This window comes from Serinus canaria, chromosome 27 (assembly GCF_022539315.1).
Source record: "Serinus canaria isolate serCan28SL12 chromosome 27, serCan2020, whole genome shotgun sequence".
NCBI classification, from domain to species: Eukaryota; Metazoa; Chordata; class Aves; order Passeriformes; family Fringillidae; genus Serinus; species Serinus canaria.
In genome coordinates, this window is record NC_066340.1 from 2,359,324 (window position 1) to 2,382,308 (window position 22,985).

At 54.6% G+C, this 22,985-nt stretch overlaps 2 protein-coding genes across 5 annotated transcripts in view; both read right to left on the reverse strand.

The window, feature by feature from the left end:
- The window catches only part of ZNF385C (zinc finger protein 385C), a 63,332-nt gene that overhangs the window by 3,078 nt on the left and 37,269 nt on the right, over positions 1–22,985 (reverse strand). For 3 of the 4 annotated variants that reach the window (XM_050985603.1, XM_030231210.2, XM_050985605.1), the window contains 6 exons: positions 10,657–10,799; positions 5,355–5,465; positions 2,779–2,950; positions 2,058–2,387; positions 509–696; positions 242–355 (listed from right to left, as the gene is read on the reverse strand). In XM_050985603.1, coding sequence (XP_050841560.1) covers positions 242–355; positions 509–696; positions 2,058–2,387; positions 2,779–2,950; positions 5,355–5,465; positions 10,657–10,799 — 1,058 coding nt within the window. The remainder of the gene's footprint in view (positions 1–241; positions 356–508; positions 697–2,057; positions 2,388–2,778; positions 2,951–5,354; positions 5,466–10,656; positions 10,800–22,985) is intronic. The other variant, XM_050985604.1, reaches the window with a different exon arrangement.
- On the reverse strand, positions 15,308–21,009 carry C27H17orf113 (chromosome 27 C17orf113 homolog). Its single transcript, XM_030231207.2, is given in 4 exon segments — positions 15,308–16,723; positions 16,726–17,473; positions 18,441–19,065; positions 20,742–21,009. Coding segments are annotated over 3 exon segments (2,049 nt in total). The 5' UTR covers positions 18,960–19,065; positions 20,742–21,009; the 3' UTR covers positions 15,308–15,941.

Consider the following 22,985-nt stretch of genomic DNA (forward strand, 5'->3'; position numbering starts at 1 on the left):
AAGCGCTGCCATTGTGAGTGCTGCCGCCAAAGCGCTCCCAAGTTATCCTCGTGCTGGCCTTCCCAGGAATAGACTCAAAACCCACCACCACAGCTCACCCTCCTTGAGGGGAGAAGCTGAGCTGTGGTGATGGAAACCAAGGTTTAAGAGAAGCAGCTCCCATAACTCACTGAAAGGATGGCTGATGGTGAGCGAGGCTCTGTGAGCAAACTGAGCAAGTGCTGTGCAGGGAGACAGGTACCTTGAGAATACTCACTGCGAGGGCAGCATTCTTCTGCAGCTTGTTGTAGGGGCTGTACTTGGGCTTGGGGGGCTTCCCTGCCAGCCTGTCTTTGTGCCTCCGGCTGCTCATGTGCTAGGGAGGAAAACAGCAGGATCACTGGGAGCCAGGGCAGCATGTCTCAGGTCTGTGGGGACACCCATCACCCTGCAGGGACCATCAGGTACCCACACCCTGAGTCCCTCCACGCCCACACCTGGTGCCAAGGCACTCCCAAGGCATTGTCACCTGCTTGAGCTGGGTCTCAGAGTTGACGTAGATCTCGCAGACTTGGCAGTGAAAGGCCTTGTTCTGGATGTTGATGCTGCCCTTGTTCCCGATCCGCTTGGACTTGTGCCCTGCCCGGGAGAGCAGCTTGCCCCGGCCTCGCCGCAGCTGGGTGCCGTGACCTTCCAGCATTGACTTGTGCTTGGCTCCTGGCGAGAGGGGACACTCAGCAAACCCAGCCCCGTGCCAGTGCCAAAGCAGCAGGAGCAGTGCCCTCCAACAGCACCAACCCCTGCCCAGCAGCACTTGCACGCAGAGAGGACAGGGAGCTGCCTGGGAGCCCGAACTTTTGCCATTGCTGCACAACCCACTCCCAAACCCTGCCGAATTGCACGTTGCAGGCAGAGCAGAGATGCCCATGCTCCCAGAGACCCCCCCTCTCTCCGTGTGCCAGCTTTGGAGGAGCTGCTATTTCCAGCGTGTGCTGGAGCCTGTCGCCTGTCCCCGGGCGTTAGCACAGCCTGTGTCGCCCGCCGTGCTGCAGCATCTGAGCCGTGCCCAAGGTCACAGCAGAGACAGGAATAGCTCAGCAGGGTCACAGCAGGTGGGGAAGGAGGAACCCAAGATCCCTACACACCTGGGGACAGGGCGCTCCGTCCTGTCCCTGCCAGCGCCGGGATGGCGAGGGTGCATGAGGAGCAAGTAATTTAAGCCCCTGCTAATTCATTCTATTTTTTAAGGCGTGAAGCAAGGAGCTGTGTGACAGCCACAGAGCAGCGCCAGCCTGCAAACGTTTTTGTTTGTTTGTTCTTTTTCCCCCAAATCAGCTCCTGAATTTGTAACTGGAGCTGACAAAAGCAAAAGGACACGTCTGCAGCTAAGCCACAGCAGTGTCCTGAGCCAACCCTGCCCACGGCAGCTGCTGCTGCCCCAGCAGGCAGTGGGTGGGAGGAATTGCTTCCCAGTACTCGAAGGACCTTCCAATAAAAGTTGGGGTGCCCAACTTAAGCATCCTCTAGAGAAAGGGGCGAGCCAGGAGCTGGAACTGCAGGGCCCACAGACCCCACTGGGGACCCCTGCACCATGGCTGCCACCCCCTGCAACCACCCTGGGGGACCCTCAGCAGCTCCCACAGCTGCCCCACACAGCCCAGGAGTCATTTTGGGCTATGTGCTCCACAGCTTGCTGCATTCCCAGAGGTCTTCTCCACAGGACCACAAGCCCAAACCACTGAGATGCTTTGGGAAGTATTATTCCAGGTTTGGAAGACACCCTGGCTATCAGCTTCAAGCTAAATGGAAAATAAAGTAGCCTCAATCACTTGATTAAATGTCCTTAATTGAGACATGAACAAGAAGAGTGTATGACTTGGTGAAAATTCACCCTAGAAACTTCAGCCCGGGTAACCCTCATGACTTATCTATGCAGGTCATTTTAATGAACGTTTTTTAATTACAGCAACACTCATTAATGCTCACTACTTCACTGCAAGGCTGCTTGGTTACGGGGCATGGCTGGGCTTTGCTCAGAGCCCCGATGAAGTGGCTCCTCCCAACCCAAATGCCCTTACCAGTGTTGTGAGCCTCCAGCTGGGACAGGGAGTTGACGGTCACTTTGCAGGTGGGACAATACAGGTGCTGTTTGCTCTTCTTCCCCTCTTTCTCACTCTCAGGGGCCGAGCTGACGCTGCTGCCTGACTCAGCTGTCTGTGCCTCAGCTGCCTGGGCAGACGAGGAGGCCACGCTGGTGGCATCTGAGGTGCCCTCGGACAGCTCAGAGGCTGGTGGGGAGCCCAGAGGGGCAACACTGCCTGGCAGCTCCACAGGTGATTCCTCAGCGCTGGGCACCAGCCCCAGGCTGCTGCCCTCACCCTCCAACTCCTGTGGGCTACTGGCATCAGCTGGCGGGAGGAGAAGGAAAGGGAGAAAGAGGAAAAGAGAAAGAAATAGGCAGAAAGAGAAAGTTCTTTGTGCCTGAACAGGTTTTTCTGGATTTCAGGGAGCACCCCCATCTTCCCCGAGACCACCCCAGAGGTCTGCATGCATCCCCAGATCTCATTACAGCTGTTACCTCCACTGCATGCAAGCTGGGCTCAGCACCAAACCCTGGCGCTGCCACAGCTTCCACCACCCCATCCCTGCATGTGGCAGAGCCCTGGGGATGTGTGGGACAGGGCTCTCTCCCAGAGACACCAATCACAGGGAAAACACTCCCTGTTCCCCTGCAGGAGCTCAGGTGGCACCTCTGCCACCCCAACCACAGCCTCCCCAGCCCCACAGTCCCTCCTGTACCTGTGCTGCCCAGCTCTCCACTGCCCACGGGGCTGGGGGCCAGCTCGGCCGTGCTGTCCTGGCCAGGGGTCCCCACTGCAGCCCCCACCACCTTCTGCTTGTTCTTCATGGCCTCGATGGCCTTCAGCCTCCGTGCGTGCTTGTGGCCCTTGTAGTGGGCTTCAGCCTGGTTCTGGGGGACAGAGGGGGATGGCCAAGTCACTGCTGTGACAGACAGACAGACACATGGACATGGGCAGGGCAGGGGATGGGCTCACCCCCAGGACTGGCCACTCAGGCAGGTTTCTAGTGCAGCCACCTTACCTGGGGTCACCCACCTTCAGGGCACGACCACTGCAAAGGGGTGTTGGCACTGGGGTGTAGCACAGTGGGGTGGGGTGTGACACAGAGGGGTGTTAGGAATGAGGTGTAGTGGAGAGGGGGTGTTGGCACTGGGGTGTAGCACCGAGGGGTGTTGGGAGTGGGGTGTGACACAGAGTGGTGTTAGGAATGAGGTGTGGCACAGAGGGGGTGTTGGGAGTGAGGTGTAGTGGAGAGGGGGTGTTGGCAGTGGGGTGTAGCACACAGGGATTTTGGGAGTGGGGTGTCGCACAGAGGAGGTGTTGGGACTGAGGTGTAGCACAGAGGGGTTTTGGCACTGGGGTGTAGCACAGAGGGGTGTTAGTAATGAGGTGTAGCACAGAGGAGGTGCTGGGACTGGGGTGTAGCACAGAGGGGGTTTTGGCAGTGGGGTGTAGCACAGAGGGGTTTTGGGAGAGGGGTGTAGCAGGGAGGAGGTGCTGGGAGTGGAGTGTAGCACAGAGGGGTTTTGGCACTGGGGTGTAGCACAGGGTTTTGGTTTTTTTTTTGGCACTGGGGTGCAGCACAGAGGGGTTTTTGGCACTGGGGTGTAGCACAGAGGGGTTTTGGCAGTGGGGTGTAGCACAGAGGGGTTTTGGCACTGGGGTCTAGCACAGAGTCCTTTCCCTCCTCTCCCCAGCCTGCTCTGACACCAACATATTGAGGCCAAGGTATCAGTCTCTAAGGCATCAGCACATTGCTTGCTTGGCGAGATAAGGACCCTGCTCTGATTAAATGCATCAAGTCACTCCTAAAAGCAGCTTTCTGGCAAAATTTATGACTCCAGAAACATAGAATGAATTGTTGCTGTAAAAATGAAATAAAGAGGTTTTTTGGTGGGGGGGACACATCACCCACTGTATCCTAAGGGGCGTCCAACACATGGTTCATGTCCCCAGCTCCTCTCTCTCAGTGAACACTGGATAATGAAGCGTGACTCTGATGGATTTGTGTCTGCACCAAACTGATAAAAATGGCCACAGAAATAATTCCCCTGAACACTGGTGTCCTCCCAACAGGGACAATGCTGCATTGTCCCCCAAAACAACCCGGGTTTGGCGATTTATGGAGTGGAACCCCAGGATGAATTAGACACTGTACCCCTGAGTAGGACAGATTAATTTGCACAGCATTCCTGGGGGCCAGCTGAGGATTCCCGAGCTCAGCAGGGGGAAGCATCCTACCCCATCCCTCCCCTTCCCTCCCCCTGTGGCTTTCCAAGGGCTGGGAACAGGGACTGGGGATGGGGCTGGTACGTGGGAAAGCAAAGGGCAAGTCCAAGCGTGGTGCCTCATTAGCAAAGACAATAAACTCCCCCTGGAAAACAGGGCTGGAACAGGGCTGGGTGCAGCCAAAGTAGGTCACAGCCTCCATGCTGGAACACCCACGGGCTGTGAGGGTCTGGGCCAGCCAGGAGGACCTGGAAGGACATGGGCAGAGTAGGAATGGGAGCATGGGGTGCTCATGGGGGCACTGGGAGCACATTGTGGGACTGACCCTCCTGGCACATCACCCCTAGCTGGGAAGCAGCCTGAAACAGGAAAGCAATGTGCAACGAAGGAAGCAATGCTTTTCCTGAGCTGCTTGGCCATGGAGTGAAATCATGAAGCCAGAACCAGGGATTTTTGCTGGCAGAGCAGCAGCAGCAGCCCCAGGCACTGCAGATCCAGCATGGCCAGGCTGGGATGGCTCCTCTGCAGGCAGGAGCAGCTCCAGTAACCCAGAGCCCCTGTGCTGCTGCACAGCAAGCACTGGCAGCTCCAGTGGATGAGACTGACCCAGGGGATGGATGAGACTGACCCAGAGGACAGATGAGACTGACCCAGGGGATGGATGAGACAGACCCAGGGGATGGATGAGACTGGCATTGGGGACAGATGAGACTGACCCAGGGGATGGATGAGACTGACCCGAGGACGTGAGACTGACCCAGGGGATGGATGAGACAGACCCAGGGGATGGATGAGACTGGCATTGGGGACAGATGAGACTGACCCAGGGGATGGATGAGGCTGACCCAGGGGATGGATGAGACAGACCCAGGGGATGGATGAGACTGACCCAGGGGACAGATGAGACTGACCCAGGGGATGGATGAGACTGACCCAGGGGATGGATGAGACTGGCATTGGGGACAGATGAGACTGACCCAGGGGATGGATGAGACTGGCATTGGGGATTTCACTGACAGGGCCCCATGCCCCTCCTCACTCCCAGCCCCACGAGGCCCCACTCACAGCAGAGTTGAAGCGCAGGTGGCAGATGTTGCAGGAGATGAACTGCTTCTTCTTGAGAGGGGTGGGCATGCCGAAGGTGTGGCTGATCACTGCCTTCTGCACAGGGTCCATCTGCAAGGGGAGGGAGGGAGGGAAGGCTGGCTGCTGTGTCCTTGTAGGAACCCAGGAAATTCCTCTGGCTGCCCTGGAGGACTTGAGACCCTGCCCAGGGGGCTCAGAGATCTTGGCACAGAGCCCAAGACCCCTGTGCCTTTGATTGTGACCCATGGAAAAACAATGACCAACCTTTATATGAAGAATTACAAGTCAAAAGAGTTTAAGTAGAATGATAGTGAATTTATCACAGGGTGAAAAACAGATATTTTGGGGTTTTTAGAATGGGGGTTCAGGAAGAAAGATGGAGGAATCTGCGTGTGTCCAGCCTTTCTCCTTCTGCTTCTTGGCCTCCATCTTCTGCTGTGATGCTGGCACTTTTGGATCGGTTTAGAGTAGAAGCTCACTGTCTAACATAGGTGACAGGTACTGGGAAGTTATTGTAAATAATGTACAGGTAGTTCTTAGTACAAAAAGATAACTTCACCCTGAGGGTGGTCAGCATGCCTCTGTCTGACCTGCTGAACGGACCTCAGCGTATCAGAGAAAGATTTTTACATCTAAGAAACAATAAACAACCTTGATACTGAGAACTGAAGAGTTCTGACTCCTTCTTCAACAGCCAGGCTGGGAAAAGAGACTTTCTAACCCATCTGGGGGTCACTCTGAGCAGCAGAGATTCTGAGGTGTCCTGATGGCTGCCCCAGTGTGGCACCATGACCTGGTGACCCCCATGCCTGTCACACTCCCACGGAGCCACTGCCAATGCCACAGAGCTCACAGGGGGTGGCTGCAAGGAGCAAGGGGCTGCATGATGGAGCCAGGGAGGCTCCTCTGCACAGGGCAATGTGCTGTGTCAACACTGGCTCCTGTCCTGCTTAAACCATGCCTGAATCCATCAAATCCACCAGGTCTGAATGTTGGCTGGGGTCTGGCAGAAGGGATGAGAGCCCATCTGCACCAGTGTGTGCCCAAGTCCCCTCTCCCCCCACAAAGACATTTGTGTCACAGGTGGCAAATTACCAGTTTCTGTTTGAACCTCAGTGGCTCCCCTTGACCTCAACAGGAGCAGAAATCACCAAAATGAGGGACAGAGGTGGCCAAAACAAGCACCTGGCTATTCATTCTCCATGAGAGTTGGAAAGTCCCCATGCAATGCCAAAGGCATGAGCAGGGCCATGTGTGCCAGCCCACAGGACACTGACAGCCCTCATGGGTGCCAGGGCAGGAGGGACACCCAAGATACAGTGCCCACAAAAGCCCTTCTGGCTGCCCCACTGCTGCCCAGATGTGCTTTTCAGCCTCTCAAACCCAACAATGACAACTGGGTCACCAGGCTGGGCACACACAGAACCCCTTCAGTGTCCTGCCAGGAGCCGTGTCTGTCCTCCAGCCTGCCCAGGGCTGTGGTGGGGCCAAGCATGTGGCCAGTGCCAGCCCCCAGCCCTTCTGTCTCGCCTCAGGGCTCGGCCTCATTCCACAGCCCAAGCACCAAACTGCTTCCAAAAGCCATAATTGTTTTTAACAAAATGCATTTATTAAGGAGGAAAACATAAGAATAACCTCTTTGTCTGAGCAGGGCTCCAATCTATAATGCAAGTATTGTTCCCTAGACTGTGGCACAGGGAGATTATCTTATCTGAGTCCTGCTGTCAGGAGAGCCTGGGGTTTTCAGTGATCATATTTCTCTGCAAAGCTATTTCACTGCCCAGACAGGTGCATCAGTCTTCGAGGCACATGCCTGGACAACAGCACCATTATCAAGACCCCAAATTCCTTTCCAGGAGTGAGCAGAATGGTAAAAGCAGGTGATTAATGAAGTGCCTGTTTGCTATGAGGTTTTACTCACTTATCTGGCATATAAATGAAGAGGCATTTGGGGTTCAGCAGAGACCTGGAGGAAGCTACAGATGGCCAAGATGCTGCTCCATGCCTGACAACAAACATTGCAACGTGCTGCTGGCAGCACCCCCATGCTGCTGGGCTGCTGGGCCAGTTCTTGTTTTCCACAGAAACACCCACCTTTCCATTCAGAAAAGAAAAATGGCTCCAACCTTCCCAGCAGTGTCAGCCACCAGGCTCCAGCTGGTTGCACCCACCGAGCACTGCCAGCTCCCATGGGCTCATCCACACCCTCAGCAGGGTGGGGATCAGAGGAGGATGCAGAGGAAAGGGAGGTGCTGGCTCAAGGACACAAATGAGGCCAGGGAACATCACAGCAGAAGATGGAGGCCAAGAAGAAGGAAGAGAAAGACTGGACATGCCCAGATTCCTCCATCTTGCCTCCTGAACCCCCATTCTAAAAATCCCAAAAATCTATTTTTTCACCCTGTGATAAATTCACTATCATTCTGCTTAAACTCTTTTGACTTGTAATTCTTCATGTAAAGAAGAAGCCAGTGGCAGCAGGGCCACATCTAAGCCTCAACTACATGGTGGTGGTGCTTAACATCCCCAGCACAGTCTCCTCATCCTCCTGGGGTTATGCCAGGGTGATGGCACCAACCTGGATATTTCCACCCCCTGTGCTTGTGCCAAGCCCAGCCTGCTCCACCCTGTGGCACAGCAAGCCGTTGTGTCCACCAGAGAACCTGTAAGTGCTCTGGGCAGGCACAGACTCAGGGGCTCCCAGGGGCTGGGCTGGGAGCACACTCAGACCTGCTCCTCACCCCAGCCCCAAGGCATTGGTGGTGGCCATTGCTGCTCCTGCTGTCCCAAAGTGAACACAAGCACTGTCTCAAGCTGCACACATGGTCCCAGGGGCTTTGCCAGAAGCCCAGCCCAGCTCCAGCCCACATCAAGAACATCTGAAGGCTGCTGCCATCTGAGTGCCCTTGTGCTTCTCCCCAAAACCAAACACAAACATCCCTCTATCCCTCCCTGCTGCATGCCCTCACAGCTCTCACAGACATGGAAAAGCCTCCCCAGCTTCTGTGGGGCTACCTACCAGTGTCTGCAGCCAGGGATTGAGGCTCTTCCTGGCAGTTTCCAAAAGAATGGAGCCAGCAGCAGAGGTGGCTTTGGGCACCGCAGTCTTGGGGAATAAAGATCCCAGCTTTATAGTCAATTCCTATTGACTCACATTACTTTATTTATCCCTGGATGTTCCTGCTGATATAAATAGCCATCCCTGTGCTGAGCTCCCTGTGGCCACTGAGGTCAGGGCAGGAATTCACAGGGATGCAGCATCCCCTCAGATCCTGTCTGCTGACTGAGTTTTACGAGGCGCTGCTGGGTCCTGGGGATTTGCAACATCCCAAGCTAAGGGAAGGGCCTTTGGAGCAAGGAATGTGCCTCCAGTGCTGTTAAGGGTTTTTCCCCCCTGGTTGTTGCTCTAAGTGACAGGAGGCAGCTTGGAAGGGTTTTGTTGGCTCTGGAGTAAAACATCTGCTGGGTTCATGGGAGCCCTGTGACCTGCTTGGAGTGTTCTGCTGGGCAGTGCAAACAGCTCCTGCTCTGCAGGGCATCTCTGAGCCCTCACAGCACCACCAGCAATGCAGGGCATGAAAGGAGAACGCCCAGATCCTGCTGCAGAGCAGCTCCAAAGTGGCAGCAACCTCAGCAAGGGGCAGACCCTGGCAGCTCCATCCCTCTCCCCACACTGAGGCTCAAGTGGAGACTGACCAGCCTGGTTCAGAATGCAGGGATGTCCCAACCCTACATCCTGAGGGATGGAACCTTTGCTCTGCCTCCTCCAGAGCTGCCAGAGCAGCTCAGGCTGCAGGGATGCTCCAGCCCTTCATCCTGTGGGAGGGAAGCTCTGTTCTGGCTCCTCCAGAGCCACCAGCCTGGCACGCCCTGCACCTCACCCAGCCTCCTTTGGCAACATCTCCAGCACAGACACACCCCAAAGGGCAGCTCCTGCCCCTGGACCAGCAGCCAGCAGCACACACCGGGCTCAGGTCTGAGCTCAGAGTGGCTCCAGGTCCTCACATGGCTGGGACAGCCTTCCCTGGAATCTCTGCCTGTGCCTGACCCATCCTCTGCAGCAGGAGCCCACATGGAGCACAGCAGCCATGTGACACTGCAGGGCTCCAGCAAGTACCAGATTCATTTTCCAAATTAGTGATTTTTTTAAAGCAACAACCGTGGGTGAGCAGGCGCTGAGGCAGCGGCAGGTGGGAGCCAAGAGGGGAGGACAACAGGCGTTGGGTCAAGTTCACTCCTGACTCCAGAGACTAAAAAAAGAGTCCAGACAAAAAGCAGGAACTATAATGGCATTAAAACCCCTCCTGTCCTGTGTTCCAGCTCATTAGCCCCGGGAGAGGCTGGGCTGGGGCTTCAAAAGAGCTTAAAGGACTCAGAGCCTGAATCCCATTCAACAGCAACAGGAATCCTGTGCCTAATTTCTGAACTGTCTTTGAGGATCTTGGAGCTAATTTGCACCTTCCAAGCACGTTTAAGCTCAAAGCCACTCACAAAAGGCCAGTGAGCAGGGAGGGGGCTCAGGAAAGTCCCATTTCCAGGTTCATGAGAGAAAACCATGGGCATTGACTGAACCCCAAAACAGCAGCATGCAGTGCCTCTGGGGCAGAGATGGGAAGCAGCCCCTGGGCTCTGCCCCTCCCAGAGCAGAACCTGCTCCACAACAATTCTAGGCAGCACCCAGGGGTTACAGAGACCCCCATGGGGCTGGGAGCAGCCTGAGGGAGGGATGCAGCACGGGGAAAAAAACCATTCCACACCCAACAATGCTGGTGTGTCCTTGGCCACATCCGTGGCAGTTTAACTGTCTAATGGAACATCTCTAAAGATGTGTGTCATTGCCCACCCCAGAATCCTGGGTTGGTGGTCCAAGGTCAGGACTTGGAGCCCAAGCAGGTGGTGGGAGCAGGCCCCCATCATCCACAGCACCAGCCACATTCCTCATATCTGTAGTACATTCTCTTTCTTTTCTTTTCCTTATTTAATTTTCAACTAATGAACTGCTCTCCAGAGCGACTTTATTACTATTGATTCCAGGAGCAAAATGCAATTGATCTTGGTTAAAATGAACCGTGTTTTTAATTCTGGTACTGACAGGCTCTGGTTGGGCAGGAACCTCTATGAGCTGAGGGCAAAGTGGGCATGTTGAACTGCTGTCCAGCAGCCAGAGACCCCAGGAATTAAACCAGAAATTGCCTGGTAGGGTTCAAGAAGAGGAGCCATGCAGAGGATGGACTGCTGCAGGGGAGGAGGGATCCAGCAGGGATCCTCCCTGGGGACTCACCGTGTTGAAGTTGGGGAAGAGGTTGAGAGGTGATGTCCCGTTGAGCCTGAAGGTCAGGAAGTGCTTGATGTCCAAGGGAGGATGAAGAGGCCGGCCAGGGATGGGCAAGGACGCTAAGAGGGGGCTGCTGTGTCCGGAGGGACCTGGGCAGGCAGAGGGAGAGAGCAGCGTTAGCACCGGTGATCCCCGCTGGCAGCAGGAGGACAGAGCACACCAGCCAGGGCACACAGGTCCATCTGCCATGGACCAGGGAGAGGCCCCAGCCCAGGGTGGCCCTGGGCACCCCTTTTTTCCAGGCTCCAAACCAGCACCCCAGTTCAAAGCTGAATGCTGCTGCCTCCACATCCCAGCGTGGACACACGCAGGAGTCCAAAGCCTCAAAAGGTGTCCAAACCTCCCCCAGGGAAGCAGCTCCTCCCCTGGGCTCCCCCACAGCACCAACCAGGGCTCCTCACCACGGCTGGTGAGGTTTTGGCTGCCAGCAGCAGCCACAGGGCTGGGGGCAGAGGCAGAGCTGCCCCCACTCCTGCGGCACAGCCGCCACTCCCCGTCCCCCGCAAATGAACCACACGCTCCAGCGTGGGATTTAAAAATAGCCTGGAGTTATTAATAATGTTCTGTTTCAACAGAAAACACCCGTGGGACAGAGGGAAGGAGGGAAGGGAGGCCAAGCAGAGGTCTGTCTCCAGCCTGCTCCCCATCCCAACATCACAGATGATGAGCACAGGGGAGCATCCTCCAAGTGGCAGAGGGAGTCCCTGCCCAGCTCTGGGAGCAAGGAGGGGGAAGAGATAAAAAAACATTAACTAATCAAACACAATAAATAAGAAATGGTTTCAGAGTGCTGTGAGCCAGAAGAGCCCATTCACATCCCACATGGCTTCACACCCCCTCCAACCCACCCACAGCCCCGTCCCTTTTCCTGCAGCAAGGACAAGGTCAATGTTCCCTGTTCCTTTGGATTTTTTTGAGGTTTGGGTTCTTTTCCACCTCAAGGGCACCATGGATCCCTTGACCCAGCACAGCACAACTCCATCCCACCACCCCCCTGGACCTGAGAATACCCTTGTGGGAGGCTGACTGGCCAGCACCCACTCCCACAGCAGAAGCACTCTCCACCAGCACAGCCTGAGCCCCCTCCAGCCCCCAGACCCCAATTCCAGCTAGGCAGAATGAGGCCAGCGCTGCTCCTCACTCTGCTCCTCACCCTCCCCACGCCAATCCCGGATGGTGCAGGATCTGAGACGCATCAGAAATTCAAAGTTTGAGAGGTTCCCTGGATTTGAGCAGCCAGAGCTCGTCGCCAGCCCCACGGGCACCAACGACCTCTTTCTGGGCGAGCGCACGCGGAGGCTCTGCCACGGCTCTGCCGGAGCCATCCCCGAGCCAGGCCTGGCTCCGGGGAGGAATTATGGTTTGCTTCATCAGGCGTGCACTGATCGAGTTAATTCCAGAGTCGCCCAGGAGGGAAATCTGCGAAACCGCTTAAAAATAAATAAATAACATCACAGCAGCAGCGAGCAGGGCTGGGTGAGGGGTGCATAATTAACCTCGTGAGGCGTGAAACGGCGTTTCTACATCAAATCATTTGAGATGGATGGGCTGGCGCCAGAGGAGCTGCCCTGGGACCCCCAGCACACACAGCCAGGGCCCCACGAGAGAGCAGCAAAGGCATTTGGGGCTGGATCGTGAGGGGTGAAACTCATCACAGCCAGGGTGATTTGAACTGGCCTTAAAAACATAAAATATAGATACACACACACACACACACACAAAAATAAAAATTAAAATAAAAATATAAATATAATATAAACACACACACACACATATATACATGTATATATATATCATATACATATCTATATATAGATATATATATCTATAATAGATACACACACATAAATAAAAATAAAATATAAATATGAATATATAAATAATTACATTTTATTATAATTATTAATAATGTAGATAGCATTATATAAAATAATAAGAAATAAAAATAATAGTATTTATAATTGTATATAAACTAGTTATATAAAAATTATATATAATTTTATAAAATTATTTTAAAATAATATTATAAATGACATAAATATAAATATACACATTTTTATCTTTTTCTATTTTATATATATTCCTATATATAGCTATAATATATATATTAAAATATACATATATATTATACATGTATATAATATACAATATATATATACAAACATACATATATACACATATAAAAATATACATATACATATTTATATGTATATGTATATACATATTTATATGTATGTGTATATATAGAGAGACATATAAAAATATACATATACACATTTATATGTGTATATATATATATAATATTATATATAATATATATATATATATATACATACATATTTATATGTATGTATGTGTGTATATATATATATGGGAGGAACCAGAGGTGGGTGATCACCTTATCCCCAAAATCAGTGACTACAAGAAGGGATGCTGCAGCTCAGCCAATGCTTGGGCCGAAGGTTTCACTGCCCGGGGAGCAGCTCCTGCACTGGGCAGGCACAGGACGAGTGCTGAGGGGACACAGACTCCCAGGATTGGCCACCACCTGCAGCAGCTGCTGCCCACCAATGGTACTGAGAAGACATGTCAACCTCTTTGGCACGTCCTTGAGCTCAAATTTGTGGATTAAACACATTTCTGGATAAACCAGGCAGTTAGAGAGAGCTCAGAAACCCCTGTGAGACCCTGCAGATGGGCAGGTCGTTTCTCCCTTGGCTTTGTCCCTGAAGCAGACAAGACCCTAAGGAGCAGGAAGAGGGCTGAGGTCACCCCAGTGGAGCTCCCCAGCATGTCACAACACCCTGCTGGGGCACCTGCAGGATGCTCTTGGGGTGCCTTTCCAAGGTTACAGGGCTATGGCATTGTGGGTCCTGCCTTACCTTTGCTGCAGGGCAGATTCCAGCAGCAGCTGAGGGCAGTATTTTTAGGTATTAATTAGACACTCAATTAAGGAGATTTGCTTTTGGGCGAGTGGCAGGGTCCCAGGTCTGTATAGAATGACACGACCTTAGGCAAGGTGACAGGCACAGCCAGCAGCAGGTGGGTGAACAGGCCCCAGTGGTTCAGCTTTTTGTCACAGCCCCTGCTCTGCCTCCCCCTGGCAGAGGAGCCCCCACCTCCACTGCTGCTCTGGCACTGAGGTCCTCCTGGGACAGAGCATTCCAAGGGGCTGCTGCAAGGAGAGGAGCACAGGAACCACGTGTTCCTGCCATGAGCACCTGCTGCAGTTTGGGGGGGGCTGTCTCTGTGCCCCCCCAGTCCCACAGGTGCAGTCCAGGTCTGACCAAGAGGTGTCAAAGCCACGGTGTCCCTGATGTGGCGCTGCGTGTCCCCTGCTCTGGGCTCAGCCAGAGACACTGGAGCCTGCACATTCTCTACCTGGAGCTCAGCCCAGTTCCTGTCCCACAGATAAATTAATTTTGGAGGGATCCCTCAGAATTGTAAGGAATTTTCAGCCCTACATTTAACCAAACTCACCCAAACTGGGTTCTGGCTGTCCTCTCCAGCCTGTCCCCCACCCCTTCACCCTACACAGCCACCAAACACACACCTGCAGCAGGCTTTTCTCCTGTTCCCTGTGAGGCAGAGCAGAGCAACTGTTGTGCTCTGTCACCTGCCTGTGTGAAGCTCCCAGAGCTGCCTGTGAAGGTGGCAGGGCCAGGGCTGCAGGTTCTCATACCAACAGGAGTCTGCCAAGGACCCATCCCCGCAGACGCCGCTGCCTCAGCGAGCATCTGGCACAGAGTCTGCCCAGGCCAGATGGAGATGGAGCTGTTTATTCACACAGAGGCTCCCTCCTGCTTGGGAGATGTTCTCAGCAAATTCTGATAGTGTCTCTAAATCCTTAACCAGGGCTTTAAAGGTTTTGTCTCTGGCCAAGCATGTTTCCAGAAGGCTCTTCAATGCCAAAGGCTGATGGACAAAGACCAGCAGCCCCCAGTCACAACGCTGGACCACGATGGCAGCACCAGTGCAACCCCAGCACCTCTGGGATCTGGACCAGTAACAAACAGATTGCACTGCACTGGACTCCCAGAGCAACCAGACCTGGGCTGTGGGGCAGCAGATCTGCTACATCCTCCTGTTTCCAGCTTTTGGCAGCCCCAGCAGTGGACCTGGCACTCAGGATTCAACTGAGATAATGCTTCATGCTGCTGCACTGGGTTTATTGCTGATTAGAATCAGTCTGAAGTGAAGGAAACAGCCCTCCAAGTGAAAACCAGCAAAGCCCAGTCACACTGGAACACAGCAGCAGCACCCCAGCCATGTGGGCAGAGGGGTCTGAGCTCCAGGCTGCTGCAGGCACCAGCAGCTCTGCTCACCTCAGGACAGAGAGTAACACTTCAGAGCAGAAATATGAGCTGAACACCTCCAGTTGGCCCCAAAAGCAAGTGTTGAAGGACTTTCTCCCAGACTGGAGGTTGCAAAGAGCTCAGGGTGCAAAGGGAACTCAGGGAGGTGAGGACATTTTGGAAAGAACAAGAATTAGCTATTGATTGTTTTTGGACCCTGCTCATAATTTATTCTGTCCTTGTAAAAAAAAAAAAAAAAAGGCCTTTTAGACATCTTTAAACTTTAGGAAAATTAAGATAGACCTTTTTAATATAGATATTTATATATGTATATTTATATATATATACACACATACACATATGTACACAATGATGCATTTAAAGTTAATATTTCCTCAGCCAGTACAATATCATTCCCTAAATCTCGTGTTCTTGAAATGATCATGATTTGATGCCACTGCTAAAAATACTCTGTGCTGTGTGCAAGGAGCACCAACACGACACCGCCAGGCATGTTGGGGTCGGCGCAGAGCTCGGAGGATGCGCTGCCTTTTCTGCATTCACTCTCCAGCCTACAGAATAACAAAAATCCCATATTTTTGCTGAGCATTAAGCAAAAGCTGCTGGGTATCTTTGTGTGAAGGCAACGTGACATTTGAGCTCAAGAGCTTTACCTTCCTCTCCCCAAAACAAAATGATGACAAGCCCTTGGAAAAAACTCATCGCAGTTTGGGATCTCGGGTGGCCCTAGGATTCTGAATTCTGGGTGATTCAAACAGAGGTTTGGGGCATGAGGGAGGGCATGGCATTGCAAAGGATCCTGTTTTCTCTTCCCAGCACAGGTCACCATCCACTGCAGCTGCCCAGCTCCAGCAGTGACCACTGACGTGGAAAGGCGGCGTTGAGCTGGCCCTGGGGTCTCCAAACCAGCCACACTCACTTCACCTGTGCCATGATGAACCCAGACTCCCTCATGCTCTCATAGTACTCGATGGCCAAGGCAAAGTTGAACTCGCTGGTGGCTGGCCCGTCGATGGCAATCTTCATGAGGTCAGAGAGCCCCTCATCCTCGGCGAGGCGCGAGCGGCCGCGCTTCAGCAGCTCCCGGCCCCGGCGGATCTTCTCGGCAAGCACCGAGCCCAGCGGCAAGGCCAGGGCAATAGCTGCCAGGACAGCGAAGTCTGGGAAGAGTTCATGCATCTCAGAGCTGCTGTAGACCAGCTTGACACAGAGGTCCTTGAAGGAGAGCTGGCTGAGGCTGAAGACGATGCGCTTGAAGAGGGGAAAGTCGCTCAGGGCCCTCTCGCTCACCACCACCCGCGAGTACACCCGCAGCAGGAAATTCAGCTCGCTGACCCCATAGCTGCCAATGTCCTCCAGAGACTGCGGGTAGCACTTGGGGTTGAAGATGGCAGAGAAGGAGCTGATGGCCTCCAGGACACTGCTGGGGAACCTGTCCAGCAGGTTGCCCCGCACCTTCTCCAGGTAGCTGTCCTTCAGGTGCTCAAAGTGTTTCAGGTGCACCTGGGAGCAGTTGGCCAGCTCAACACCCTTGTAGTAGAGGCGGCTCTCGCCCTCCCGGCCGTCCTGTGGGTGCTTGTTCATCTCTCTGAGGAACTCCTGGAGGTTCTGGCCACTGGTGCTCTGCTGGGCCTGCAGAGTGGTGGCTGTGGCTGAGATTATGGGCTTCAAGATAGAGAGGTCAAAATCCTCGATCTGAAGAAGCGACTGAGATTCTGGAAGATGGGGAGGACATCCAGGAGGATCTTGGTGAAGGCCACAAACTGGAACTTCTTGAGCTCTTCGCAGAGGCCACGGGCCACGGGTGAGCACTCTGCCTGGTTCTCCAGCAGCAGCACCAGTGTGGGCCACGAGGAGTCAATGGCTTCTACAGCTGGGAAGATAGAAGTCCAGTGGATGGCTTTGGGGCTCCCGAGGTCTATCTCACAGAGGTCCAGGACTCTCCTCAGCTCCTGCAGGCTATCCCCTTCCCCCTGGAAGCTGGAGTAGAGCCTATACACAGCATCCACAGTGGTCTCATATTTCTGGAGGTACTCAATGGTGCTGATGCTCTCGGCCAGCAGCAGGGAGGTGCCGTGGGACAGGCAGTGCACCTCAGTGAGGAGCGGGCAGAGCGAGCTCAGCGCCGTCCCCACCCCACTGAGCCGCTCAGCCACCAGTGAGGCACTGTCAGCACTGAGCCAGGTGAGCTTCATGGTGGGGATGCCAAAGGAGCGCATCACCTCACCCACCTTGCCTGCCACTGTGGAGGCCTCCCCTGCAGGCAGCTCGAAGCTGCCCAGGAAGGTGGTGGAGGTCTGCCCGTTGTAGGGGGAGACAGTGGTGGTGAACACAGCGAGGCTGCGGTGCTCCAGGATGTCCACTGTCTCATCCACCACCAGCCCAATGAACGGCGAGGCTTTGATCCTGTGCCTGTCCTCGTTGTGGAGGACTTTGGCAATGGCTGCCTGGGCCAGTTGAAGGAGGGGTGCAGGGAGGGAGAGAGAAACACAAATGAGATTCAGAGACAGTGGGAGATGAGCAGCCCTTGGCACAGTGTGAGCGGGTGGGCTCCCACCCACAGGCTCCTGCAGCACAAGAGCCCCGAGCCAGGGAAAAGCCCTTACACACAGAGGCTGGAAATCACTTTCTTTTTCCCTGATAAGCTTTCTTCTCCTGCTTGTGTTTGGCAGCTCAAGCACCATGGGAAGCTGCTGAGAGCTTGGGGGTTCCTGTCCTGAGCTTGGGGTCAGAGCCCCACAGATGCAGTAGGACACAGCATCACTGACCCCTCAAGCCCCCAACATCCCATTCCCAAGCCCCCACCTATGCTGGCAGTGACCCCAGGAACCCACCTGCCCCATTCAACTCCAGCAGTTCCACTTCACTGGCCCAGCAGGGGCAGGAGCAGCAGCAAAATAGCAACATTTTTTGCATCTTTACTCATTTACTCACACTTCCCCCATTTCAGGCAAACTCCCCAGTTCGGAGAGAAAACTTCCTCTGCATGTGCGAGTGCTGCAAGGATCACCACAGGCTGGGAAACCTAATTAGTGGGTTTAGTCTATCAGTAGCAAAATAAGGCTCCGCAGAGAGCTGAAAAGCCTGGCAAACAGCCAAGACTCACTAAAAATTTAATTTGATTTTAGCAGGCATGAAACGTTCGTAAAATCCAGAAATCCCTCTTAAACTCTCCAGCTACTTGATCTTTCTGATCACTCAGTTTAGGGCAAAAAAAGGCAAAACCCACAGCGCTCGTGTGCTAATTGAACTCCTGAGACAATTAGCATTCATCCTTCAAAGCAGCTTGGGGAGCTCGGTGGGGACAGGCACCATCCCTGCCCTGCCAGGTGCAGTGTCCTGGTTTGAGAGGAAGTGAGTTTTTTGGGATGCTGGGTCCCCCCAGCTGCCAACCCCCAAACCTCCCTTACACACCTGCATCTCCCTGACGCTGCCAGGGTGGTAGAACTCGCTGTGCTCCGACGCCAGCAGCGCCTGGCACAGGTTGAACTTCTGCAAGCTCAGCAGGGACGAGCACTTCTCCTCCGGGATCTCCTCCTTGGCCATCCAGTAGACGGTGGTGAGGACGGCCACCTTGGCCGGGTTCACCTCCACCTTGATGAGCGAGCGCAGCTCGGGGTGGCCGTGGATGCGGCTCTCGAAGGCCACCTGCTCGCGGTTGACGGCCAGCGCCTGGCGGTGGGCGCCGGAGGTGACGTGCCGCAGCAGCGCGTGCCGCTGGAAGTTGTCGGTGCCCACGGTGAAAGCGTTCTCCGCTTTACCGTGCTTGTTCTTCACCAGAGCCTGCCGGCACTCCACGCAAAACATCAGCTTCCTCTCATAGTCAAACTCCAGCCAGGTGAATTCTTCCTTCCAGTGCTCGTTGAAATAGCGTTTGCACTTTTTATTGGAATTGGAAGTTTCCCCAGCTGGCTTTTTCCCTGGAGGCACCATGCTGCTGCGGCTGGGAAATCAGCTAGGGTTGAAGAGCACGGTGCCTCGAGGAGCAGCGTGCACATTTAATTTAGTAAGAAGGTCTATTACCACTCTCCTGGTCCGACTGGAGATGAAAGACACAAGGGAAATGGGATTAGGGCCCTGCAAACCTCAGCCAGGGCTGGGCTGTGGTGGCACACGCGACAGTGGCACGGTGACAGCAGTGCTGAGGGCAGGTCAGCTGTGCAGCAGCCCCAGCACAGCACGAGGGGATCCCATCAAGCACCTCATCAGCACCATCAGAAGCTCTTGGTGTCACTGGTGGGACTGGCACACACACAAATGGTCCCATCAGCACAGGAACATCCACACTCTCCCCCTCAGAGCAGCCTTCCTCACTGTGCTGGCACTGGGAAGTTGAGGAAGGCTCAGCGGGGGCTGAAACACCCAAAAAAGAGCGTTCAGCCCTCAAGGAGCAGCACCCACGGCTGGCAGTGAGTGCCAGGGCCCAGGAGCACAGCAAGCAGGACTGGGAGCTAGCTCAGACACACGTGCTGGTGTGCACACGTGTCTCTCAGTCCTGCCTGCCTTGTCCCTCTTCCAGGGAATGGCCAAAGCCATGGCAGGTCCCATGGCAGCACAGCCACGCTCTGCACACTCAGTGGCATCCCAGTGTCCCTCCCAGCGGGTGACACACCAGATCCACTCCAGGCCAAGCTCCCAAATATCTACTGAGCTAGAGGCTGCAAAGCACTTAGACATGTAACCAAACCAGGATCTGAAGGGTTTAAGCATTCACTTGACCTCCTCCCTACACTTCTGGCCTGCTCAGCCCAAACTCACATTTCTCCATGAACTGGACTGAAAATCCAAACTGAACCTTGATAAAGGTGTTGGTGAGAGGAGGGGGAAGAACACAGCCCTCCATGGTGAAGGGGGAGAACCAAAATGCAGGGGGAAAAAGAAAGAACATGGACACTAAGCAGCAAGAAAACTGGGGAATACCATCAGTCCATGTGACTTGCTGAGACACCGATGAGGAACTTGGGGTTTTTCTGAAGAACAAACCCCCAAACCAGAGCCACTGCCACAGTGCTGTGGGAGCAGGAGAGAGGAACCCTCACAATTCAGGAGTTAGAACAACACCACAACTCCGGGAGCTGCAAACACCCATCCCCCCTGAGCCAGTGCTCCCCACAGGGTGCCCTGGACAACGCTGGCAGGTGGCCCTGGAGTGACCTGCACCGCAGCCTGGCACAGCGACCCCATCCATCCATCCCTGCATGGCCCCAGGGGGAGCATTCCTGTGCTCTTTCCCTGTCACTGACCCCATTAGCTCCCAAGCCATCTCCACAGCCCACCCCCCAGCACTTGCTCCAGCAGAAGCTGCTGCCTTGGAAAGAAAAGAAAAAAGAGCAGCAATTAGCGTGTGGGATGCAGGAGGCCGGGGCGGGGGTTGGGATGGAGCAGAGCTCCGTGGCACCTCTTCCCACAGCACCCATTCCCGCAGCTCTGGCACCAGCCCAGCACCCCTCGCTGCTGCTGCTGCTGCTGCCCACGGGCAAGAGCAGCACTGCGCATCCCGGGGGACTCGGCAGCAGCTCGGCATGGGGGTCACACTCCGGTCCCCCCAGCAGCCTGCTTCTCCCCCCGGCGGGAAGTTTGGGCAGGATGAGGGTTTAGTTGTGAGAGGACAAGCCGCTGTCCCTGGAGCATCAGCCTGGGAGGGTGAGCGGAGCAGCCCCGGCGCCCTGCCCAGCCCTGCGTGCCCACCCCGCTCACCCGCCCCTCCATACGTACCATGGAAAAGCTGCCATAAGCTTTGGGGTGGGGGGCTTGCAAACTTCCCAGATTTTAAATAGGAAAAAAAAATTTAAAACCATCTAATTAAAAAAAAAAAACACAACCACAAAACACACAAAAACAAAACAACGAACCAAAAAACCCAAACCCAGCCAAGCAACGCAAAAAGCCAAAAATAAAACGAAACAAAACCAAAAAAAAGCAGCGGGGCGTTTGGGAGGCGGCCCCGCAGCCCCCGCGGTCCCGAGCGCGGCGGCTGCGGGAACAAAGCCTGCGGCGGCCGCCCGCGCTCACCGGAGCACGGGAGCAGCCATCTTGCAGCGAGGACCGTCTGCCTCACGGATGCTCCCGGCAACTCACGGCGGCAGTGGCCACTAGCGGTGACCGGGATGGGGAAGGCCCCGCGGCCGTGGCCGGGCCACGGGGACAGCGGCGGCGCCGGCCCCTGGGGACGGGGAGCCCGCGGAGCCGCGCCCCGTGCTCACCTGCCGGGAGCGCTTCCCTCCAGGTGTAGGGAGCGATGGGCATCAGGTGCCCATCGGGTCTCTCTTAGCTGAGAGCTGGGCACATACAGCAGGGTGAGCTGCAGGAGGGTTTGCAGCCAGCCAGGATGGGTGGGTTTGGGGTTTGGAAGTGTTCTGCAAGTTGTGGGCAGAGCAACACCCAGCCGTGGACAGGGAGGTTCGGCGGGATGCCAGTCCAAGCTCTTTAGGGAATGCCACAAGGTGTTCCTGCTTAGCTTCACCCCTGGTCCACAGCTGCAGGGCTGGGGCAGAAACCCAGCCCCTTCCTTGCCCTAGGACTCCCTAACGAGCAGAGAGGTTCCCTACATCCCAAAAGCTTTCTTTTAGTAATAAATGGTGAAATTTAGAGCCTCTCGACTACTTCCAGAAAGAGGATTTTGTGCCACCTTTGCACACCTTGGATCAGCAGGATGCAAGTCCAAGCCCTTTAGGGAATGCCACATGGTGTTCCTGCTTTCCTGAACTCCTTATCCAAAAGCTGCAGGGCTGGGGCTCAAACACAGCCCCTGCCCCAGGGCTCCCTAACAAGCAGAGGGGTTCCTCACATCCCAAAAAACCTTTCTTTTAGCAATAAATGGTGAAATTTAGAGCCTCTCGACTACTTCCAGAAAGAGGATTTTGTGCCACCTTTGCTCTCGCCAAACAAGGCTCCTGAGAACACTGAAATCCCAAGGGGCACCAGTGTCCCGAGGGACCCCTGATGAGAACCTGACTCCTTGTTTCCCAGCTCACACCCTGTGCCTGGGAGCTGAAGGATGCCCCCACCCAGACTCGTCCCTCTCTCGATGTGGAATTGGGCCATGAGGAGGGATGTGGAATTTGCCTGGATTAGGAGCTGCATTGTACCTGGCTCCGGCTGGCTCTGCACCAGGGGGGTCTGGTGGCCCCCGGTTAATTCCTCTCTTGAGGCTCCTCCACATATCCCGGGGCAAGAGGCTCTTCCTGCGCTGGGGACATTCTTGCCGAAGTGTCAGCCCAGGGTTAATGAGAGCAGGAGGTGGTGAAACCAGAGCCGGCTCCTGGGGTGAAAACACACCCGATTTATTCTTGTGCTAATGCCGCGAGAAAAGAGGATTGAGCCTTTTTAATGAGTTTTTAGGCAGGAGCCTGCAGCATCCCCTGGTCCTATTCCCTGGTTCCCAGCACCCAGAGCAGGACAGCAAAGGTCAGCGACCCCAACTCCAGCTCCTATGGGGACCCCTCCACGGAGCACCTGCAGTAAAATCCACGGCTCCAGAGGAGAACACGCTTGTTCTGCCTGCCCCGTGCAAGAGGCAAGGCTCAAACCCCTGGCCCCTTCTCCCCTGCAAACCCATTCCTGCTGGAAGCCTCAATTTAACACGAATTTTGGGCAGCATTTGCAGGATGTCCCTGACCCTGCCGAGCCCTCACATAGCTGCCGGATGTCAGACGTCCTTCCTAAAGGAACTGGAGTGGAGATACTCCTGTTAACTCCACAGAGCAGCAGCAGCAGCCTTGGCTGGAGCCAATTGTTGCTGTTTTTCCCGAGCTGGGTGGGCAGGTGCCCGGAGCACCAGCATATCCATCATCCCCACGGCTCGAGGGTGGCAGCAGCCATGAGCCACAGTTTCCATCTGAGTCCCAGTTTCCACTGGCATCCCACACCTCGGGCAGCCAGAGCAGCTCCCACTAGGATGTTCCAGACACCCCTTCCTGCCCTCCAGCCCCACATCCATGGACGAGGTTTTCTTATTCC